This window comes from Triticum dicoccoides, chromosome 4B (genome assembly GCF_002162155.2).
Source record: "Triticum dicoccoides isolate Atlit2015 ecotype Zavitan chromosome 4B, WEW_v2.0, whole genome shotgun sequence".
NCBI lineage: Eukaryota > Viridiplantae > Streptophyta > Magnoliopsida > Poales > Poaceae > Triticum > Triticum dicoccoides.
In genome coordinates, this window is record NC_041387.1 from 386,671,366 (window position 1) to 386,679,615 (window position 8,250).

An 8,250-nucleotide genomic window follows, 5' to 3' on the forward strand; every position below is an offset into this window, starting at 1 on the left:
AGGCGCGAGACGGTGCGATCCAGGAGAACACTACTATGGGACGCACGAGCACCCATAGTGGCGGCCTCGTTCCGCATCTTGCTCCGGACATTCTCGAGCTGCTGCTGCGAGACTTTCCCGATGGCGAGCTCCCATCTCTCAGCCACCCGCATGTGCCTTCATCACGTAGGTGGGCATGAAGTGGCAGCGGGCTTGCTGACGAGACATTTCTTCCCGCCGCCGTCATAATGTTAGATCTCAGTGAGCAGCGGGGCTCGGGTTTGGTATTTTTGGGCAGCGGGGTAGATGGAAGCAGAAGAAGACAACCAGGGCCGGTCCTGAGATTTCCGGGGCCTGGGGCGAGGCAACACGGAGGGGCCCTAAAGCCACATAAACATGTGCATATTTTTTTCTATTTCAACTGCAAATAAATATTTGGCAGACTATAATTTATGGTGCCTTGTCTTCTTGACTATTAAGAAACTGGGGTCATAAACATTCACAGTAAAAATCGATCTTGTCAATCCACCCTTATACTGTATATATTTGTATTATTAGGTGAATTAGTAGCACTATCATGCCTACTAAATTTTTTATCTTCCTATAATTTTCACTAGTTATTTTTTATTTTTATTTTTTTAGATAGCTTACCAGGCTTGACGCCTGGTATAGTTTTCAACAACTAAAGCTAACTCCTTGGAGTTCCTAGAAGTAGAGATATTGTTTTATTTTTGCAGGGAATTCGTAGAGCACTTGTATCTGCTCTGAAAAAAATGCCAACAACTCATGTGTGACTCAATTAACTCATAAGCATGTTTTTCCTGAATTATCAGATGGATTTTTTTCTGGATGGCATCCGTCTAAATGAATAGTAATCTTGCTAATCAGCACGCAACATATGATACAAGAAATTAAGAATATTGCTAATTAAATAAAAGTGCTAAGAAAGGCATGGAACAAGGTACCTGGATGGCTAGAAAAATCAAAATCACAAGATTTTGCTGCTGCGTCACGAACAGAAGTCCAAGTTTCTGTTTCTAATCCCAATCAATACAAGAAACTGGAGTGTGAGAAAGAGAGATGTACGAGGATAATCTTCAGGAAACGAACGATCCAACAAGAATAGAAAGAAAAAATTTGCATTGAAGAGAAGATTGATGGGAATCTGGAAACCGCATTACCTTCTTCCACTAATGGCGCCTAGCAGCCAAAAATTACAATTAGACAAGTGGGCGGGGCGTCGTCATTCATGGCAAGGCTGATTTGTTGCGGGAAGGAAGAGTATTAAGCCGAGAAGACTGCACGATGTGCTAATCCATCAATTATTTTTTGTTTCTTTTAGAGAATCAGTCAACCTGTTATAGAAAACCAAATCAATCGGGGGGCCCTTCCTACTCGGGGGCCAGGGCGGCCGCCCCACCTGCCCCCCCTCAGGGCCAGCCCTGAAGACAACATGAGGATGTCCCGCGTGATATTTCAGGAAGGGTACACGGAGATTTCGGCGTAATTAAGGGGTTACATCAGAGGGGCGACGAGAAATGATTGATTACCGGGAAAAGAACTTGGTACGGGAGAATAAAAAAAGAAATCGGCGGGGCGGGGTGCGTCGGACGAAAGAGAACCGAAAGGGTGCGAGTGCGACGACGTAAGAGGGGAGACAGATCATTACGCCTTTTTTAGGTAGTATATATAGAGAGAGAAGTAGAGATTTCGACCTAGTTCGGGTTTGTACCGTGGAGTTGTTAGGGTGTGAACAGGCCGGCCCAAAGAGGCCCAAAGAGGACGGCAAATACGACGCCGCTGGCCCACTACTGACCCCGTCGTCATCCGAAGCCGCCGCGAAAGAAGCATCTTGAGGCGCGCACCTGCTGCCTCGCCCCTGACCTTCCCATGGCGCCGCCGTTCGCCGTCGCCGCAGTTTCCTCCTCATCCCCTCTCTTCTCCTCCTCGTCATCCCGCCCCATCCTCCGCGGCCACCCGCCGCTGGGTTATATCTCCGTGCGGCCACGGCACCGCTCGGCTGTGGCCTCCGCCGCGGCGACCGAGTCCGCTGGAAAGCTCCTTCTCGAGGTACACGGGCTTACCGCCTCCGTCAAGGAGACTGGGCAGCAGATCCTAAAAGGCGTCGACCTCACCATCCGCGAGGGCGAGGTTCGTGTTGGGTTGGAAGAACTAGCGGCTCGTTTGGTGTAGTGCTTGATTGGGTCTGCAAGGGTTGGTGTGTTGACTTGTGTTGGGTTTGTCTGCGTGTGATAATAGGTTCATGCGATCATGGGGAAGAACGGCTCCGGCAAGAGCACCCTCACAAAGGTTAGGTCCTACAGCTCACCCGTCCAAATTTGTCTCGATTGTTACTATGAAAACCACTGAGAAATTGTTGCCTGCGTGCATTTATGTGCCTGTTTGAGATGTCTCTGAGAAATGGAGATCAAGAGGATCGAAATGGCCAAAATCAAGAGTTCAATCTGGTTTCCCTTCCAGGATATATTAGAATCAGTATTCAATTTGTGTGCTTGCCTATTTCGATGCCATTTAAGTTACACGTGCCTTCTCTAGTATGGCAACTGTGATTGGAATCTTAGGTGTTATTTGGTTTGAGGAATCAAATATTAAAATGGTGAATGATCCATACAATCCTAGGTCACTTGGTTTAATGAATCAAATGGATTTAGCCCATCACCACCTCGTCCTTCATAAGCCAAGTACGAAATGAAGAATTGGGTCATTTAACCAAATTTGATGGATCATCTAGTGATGTATAAAACCATGATGGACGAGGTGATTTTCTTGCAAGAGTTATGCCTTTTATGTCTCTTGTTTGGATGTATGGTGCATACATGAGCCTATTTTCGTGCAACCTCTTGGGGACCAAATCCAGAAGAAATTAAGGCTAGAAAGAGCCGGGTATTCCAGTTAACAGTGAGCAATCAGAGCCCCTCCATATAAAACAGCATCCACCAATCACTTGAAGTAACACCTCTGCTAGAACATATGAACATAATAGAGCTTTTTTCGACAGTGACATACAAAGTTTGCATAACAGATCATCTTAAATTCTTACAGAGAGCGACAAAAGACTACCAAGATCTGTTGCAAGAACGCATAAAGGTTCTAACCTTATCATGTGGCAAGGTTCCTTTTGGTTAACTTGTTTTCTGTTAGGACCTTGGGCTATCACTTGATTCTGCTGACCGCCATGTCCACCATCGGTTGCTCCCCTAACAGCCTAACTCCCTTCAGCAATGTTCCCTGTTGCTGCAAAGACAAAATTATTTGTAGAAAGCATCAGCAAGATGTCACAACAACTCCCCTTAAGTGACCATCTTGCTGAGAATAGGCCATAAAGACAAAAACACTGCAGTAAAGCAGATCCGTTTGACCCCTTTTGGGTGAACCAGGGACTTGTTTGCAGTTCAAAGCTTCCTTCAAACTGCTCCAGGCAAACAATGCAAATGGCCCTGAACATGGTATGCTCAGTACTTGTTTTGCAGCTTGTATTTTGAAAATACTTTAATGAACCCATGCAACCAAGTTTGTTTTGGCATCATGTGAACTCCAAATTGTTAAAGGAAATGCTGGTGCTCATTTTGTTGCTAAAATAACCAACCAGATGAACCACTTATACAAGAAGTTTTGAAGTACCCTTGTAAGTTCAGGCCCGGTTAAAAAACACAGCCAGTAAAGTATAGTCAAGCTTGTGGTCTTAAACTTGTAGGACCTGTGGAGATCAACCCCTTAAGTATTCGACGAGCTTTCTTATGTAATGCGAGCATTGCAAATTCTGTGGGAAGTTCAGCCACCATAATTGTGCAATTTAATTCAACCCCTTGCCTTGTTTGCATCTCCAAGGTGACCTGATTTGACCTTGTTCCTGGCTCTCATATCTAGACATTCAGTTGAGTGTTCTGTCTGTTTTTTACAGGTTCTTGTTGGCCATCCACACTACGAGGTAACTGGTGGTACCATTCTCTTCAAGGGTGAGAACTTAATTGACATGGAGCCAGAGGAAAGATCTCTTGCAGGCCTCTTTATGAGCTTCCAAGCGCCTATTGAAATTCCTGGAGTGAGCAATTATGATTTTCTGCTCATGGCAATAAATGCTCGCAGAGAGAAGGACGGTCTCCCAGCTTTGGGACCTCTTGAGGTTTGACAATTATGTTATTGTATAGCCATCAATCTTTTTATACTTAGCGTACTAGAGAATAATATGGTGTTGTATGTTGCTAACTAGTTTCTATGATAAGTACAAACTGACATATATTTTGCCTTATCATGCAGTTCTATTCTGTTGTATCACAAAAAGTCGAGGCCTTAAAGATGGAGCCAAAGATCCTTGATCGTAATGTAAACGAAGGATTTAGTGGTGGAGAAAGAAAGCGCAATGAGATACTGCAACTTTCTGTAAGATTACTATGGGCTATCAGACACCCTAATTTGGCTGTTACATCACTTATGTGCTACCATTGTATCACCTATTAGATATTGCAGGTTTCATGTATCAATTTTTTCGCAGATTAACAAAAATAGAAGTATTTGAGATTGCGATATTCAATACAGTATGTTGTTGAAAAATGTAACTGTTAGACCAAGTAGTTGCTGACAGTTAATAAAATCTGAACTAGCAAGTTTTTTAGTTCACCAAATGCTAAACCAGACCAAATGAACTTCGAAAGATTAGATGCCTTGTTTCACATATGCAAATTAGAGAGTTCAACCAGTCCATCTGATAAGAGGATCATGAATAGCAGTTCCTGTTTGATTTGCTGGACTGATTATAATGCCAATATGGGATGTTATACCATCATAATACCAGTTCATAGTTCCACAAATACTTGGTATCCAAGGATGACCATATTGCTACAAATTAAACCATATACATGCATAATATCTCAAAGCTGTATGGAGTTAATTTTTGAGGATCTTCAGAAAATAAATCTGTTGGCTTACCTGCAGTCTCTTCTTTGCTGCAACGAACCATTGAGTTAAACTCTTCCATTTATTCCCCTATCCAATGAATTCATTCTAGATTTCTTTGCCAGCCTTTTTGTGTCTCCATACATTTTCAGCTCTGAACATGTTCTGTATGAAGCTTAATCTGATGCCGAGACCTATCAGTGGTGTGTATGCATTTGAGATTCATTAGGCATTTCTTTCCTTAAATGATGACCATCTTCGTGTACACTTTATTGTTTTAATTTTGTATTATATATTCATTATTCTATGCAGCATGCCAATCTCCTTGTTTTGTTGAGACTTGTTAGGTATATGTTTGTTACAAAACATTATCAGCAAATTTTATTGCATAGGTCTAAAGCATACCTTCTTTGACACAGAGAATGCTTGTTGAACATTTTTATCAGAAATCTTTATTTATCTACATCAATAAATTTCCACTTCTGATTCATAGTTTGTGAATTAGGTCCTTGGGGCTGATTTAGCCCTCCTCGATGAAATCGATTCTGGATTAGATGTTGATGCACTTGAAGATGTAGCTCATGCAGTGAATGGGCTCTTGACTCCCCAAAACTCCGTCCTGATGATTACACATTACCAACGTCTTTTGGATCTTATTAAGCCTAGCTATGTTCACATCATGGTAAGCTCACAAGCATACTTGTTTTGTAGAGTTTAGGTATCTATTTAGGCTGTGTTTGGCATTGAGGTGGATTATGATTGTCCAGATTTTCCAACCAGCTTTTGCCTATTTTTTCTGTCTGGGTGACAAAATTTTGCCTGCTTTCGTGGCTGTTTCCCACAGCAGATTATAAAGTAAGTTAAGCAGAAAATTGTTCAACAACCGCAAACTAAGCCTTAGCATTCCTCTATCTTGTTTCAAGAAGATTTCATTTGGCCCCAGAATTGGTACTTTTCTGTTTGGTAACCAACTCTTGCCCGCTTTCATGGCTGTTTTCCCACAGCAGATTATAAAATAAGTTTAACACAACACAGTTCAGTAACTGCAGACTGAGCCTTAAGCATTCCTCTATTTTGTTTCAAGAAAGATTCATTTGGACCCAGAATTGGCTGTTCATTTTCTGTTTTGTGCATCTTTAGAGTACTGCCAAAGAGGTGACTGAACTTGTGTGGCCTAACTTTTTATGTGTAGTGTTATTTAATCAGGTGGTGAAGACCTATGGTCTCACCAGGTTGCACACATTTGAAAGTAACTGTTTCTCAATCTAGCATTCAACCCCATGGCAGCACTTGCTGATAATCAAAATATCACTTGCACCTTTGTCAATCTTTCTTCTTTTTCCATCCTAATCTTGTACTCCCTCCGTCCGGAAATACTTGTCCTCGAAATGGATAAAATGAATGTATCTATAATTAAAATAAGTCTAAATACAACCATTTTGAGGACTAGTATTTTCGGACGGAGGGAGTAGAATGTAGGAACAGTGTTGTGAGTATTTCAACGATTTTAAATTCTTCAATAAAGGGCATGTGCTGTCACTGATAATGCTTCTGATTGGTAACTTACAGGAAAGTGGCAAGATAGTGAAGACAGGTGACAGCTCTCTAGCCAGCCACATCAACGAGGGTGGCTACAAATCAATTGCTTATTTTGTATAGCATGAATAAGGTTCTTCTTTGGTTCACTCTTCTTTTTCCTAATTCTTTTTTGAGAGAGACATTGTTTGCTCTTATGGTGGCATGAGGACCCATGCATCTTCATGGTGAAGAATGATGAAAGAACTATCTATATTGGTTCTGCAAAGATGGACCAGCTTCTTATGGATTTGGCTGATTTTAGATGCTCCTTTACAGGTCAAATGCTTGAATTCCCAGCCACTAGTCTATATGTCTGAACAAACTGGTGACTAGTTGGGTTCTATATATTCTTATGCCCGGTGAAACTGGCATGGAGCCTGGAAGTAAAACATGCTAACTTATGTGAAATTGTAGAGCTAGTGCCCATTTGGCCAGGCATATCCTTTTGGAGGTGGAGCACTGGAGTTCTGAATTGCCCTCGGCCATATTTCTCTTTCTTGTCCTGTAAGATTTGTTGGATTCCAATATTAATACATTTATACATGCAGGGCGATACGTACTGCTGTTCTCTGACTCTGCACTTATCTTCTTGTTTCTGAACTGTTGTAACTTTGGACATTGACAAAAACAGGATGTCTCGTGACCCATCCCCAGCCCAGCCCCTCCACGATCCCCTCCCGGCGCCGGCCACTGTGGCCACGCCGGCCACCATCACCCCGGGTCCTTGCCTGCGGCCGCCCCCTCCGGCTCGCTTGCCGTTGGACTTCATCCCGCAGGTGGTCCCTGCAGGTGCGTCGTCGTTGCCGGTGCATGTTGATGCCAGATCCAGGTCGCCGATCCGGTCGCCGTCGTCCCATGACCGGTCCCTGCGCAATGCGCCGGTGGAGATGGTGCCGGAGACGCCGCCGGAGCTCCAGGGCGTCCAGCCGCGGGTCGCATCCATCATCATCGTCCCGTCGCCTCAACTCCTCGGCGCCTCGTCCTCTTCCTGCAGCGGCTCTCCAGCGGATGCGGGGCGTGACGCAGATGCGTCTGGCGAGGGATGGCAGCTCGTGTGCTCCCGGCGTGGCCTGCGCCTCCCGCCTCCTCCTGCACCGGCCTCTGCTCGACGCCCCCTTCCTGCCTGGCTGCACGGGAGATGCTGCCGCTGCCTCGCCCCGGGTCACCGTGCTTTGGTTTGCCGGGATCCCTTCAGGTGCTCTCGCTGCCTCCAGCCCGGCCACCGTGCTCGCGGATGTACCAACGCGTGGCGCCCGCTCAGCTCCCTGAAGATCCTGCGGCGGCCTGCTACAGCTCCCCCCGTGGCTCCCCGGCCACCGACTCGTGGTTGGCCTGCTCCTCCGCAAGCTGAAATGCCCACCTCGTCAGCATGGCCTCAACTCGGAGGCGCTGTCCTGCGGAGGGAAGGTCTTGCTGCTACGGATATGCTGCACCAAACACCAACCAGCTCTGGTCATGTGGCGACAGTTTGGCTTGCCGGGGCGCAGTCAGATGCCTCTTGCAAGGCCGTGGCAGAGGCCCTTGCGTCCGCGATCGGCGCCAACGTCGTGGATATCAGGGTCATCCGCCAATTTGTGGATGCCACCGTCGATCGTCAATCTCCGTCCAGGACTATGCTCCCCTCGCCGTCTTCATCTGCATCACGGCCCCCAGGATTTGAAGCTTCTCCGGTGACGAGCTCTGCCCCACAGACGCCGCCCTTCATTACCGATGCTTGCTGCACACCTTGCAGTACGGCGACTGATGATGTTTGTTCCCCTACTACCGAGACGGTCGCTG

At 45.5% G+C, this 8,250-nt stretch overlaps 1 protein-coding gene across 1 annotated transcript; it reads left to right on the forward strand.

Moving 5' to 3' along the window:
• Positions 1 to 1,783: 1,783 nt before the first annotated feature.
• LOC119296246 (ABC transporter I family member 6, chloroplastic-like) lies at positions 1,784 to 7,026 on the forward strand. Its single transcript, XM_037574643.1, has 7 exons — positions 1,784 to 2,130; positions 2,239 to 2,289; positions 3,902 to 4,123; positions 4,258 to 4,380; positions 5,399 to 5,575; positions 6,463 to 6,562; positions 6,748 to 7,026. The coding sequence occupies exons 1-6, from the start codon at positions 1,870 to 1,872 to the stop codon at positions 6,550 to 6,552; spliced, it is 924 nt and encodes a 307-aa protein (XP_037430540.1). The 5' UTR covers positions 1,784 to 1,869; the 3' UTR covers positions 6,553 to 6,562; positions 6,748 to 7,026.
• Positions 7,027 to 8,250: the final 1,224 nt, after the last annotated feature.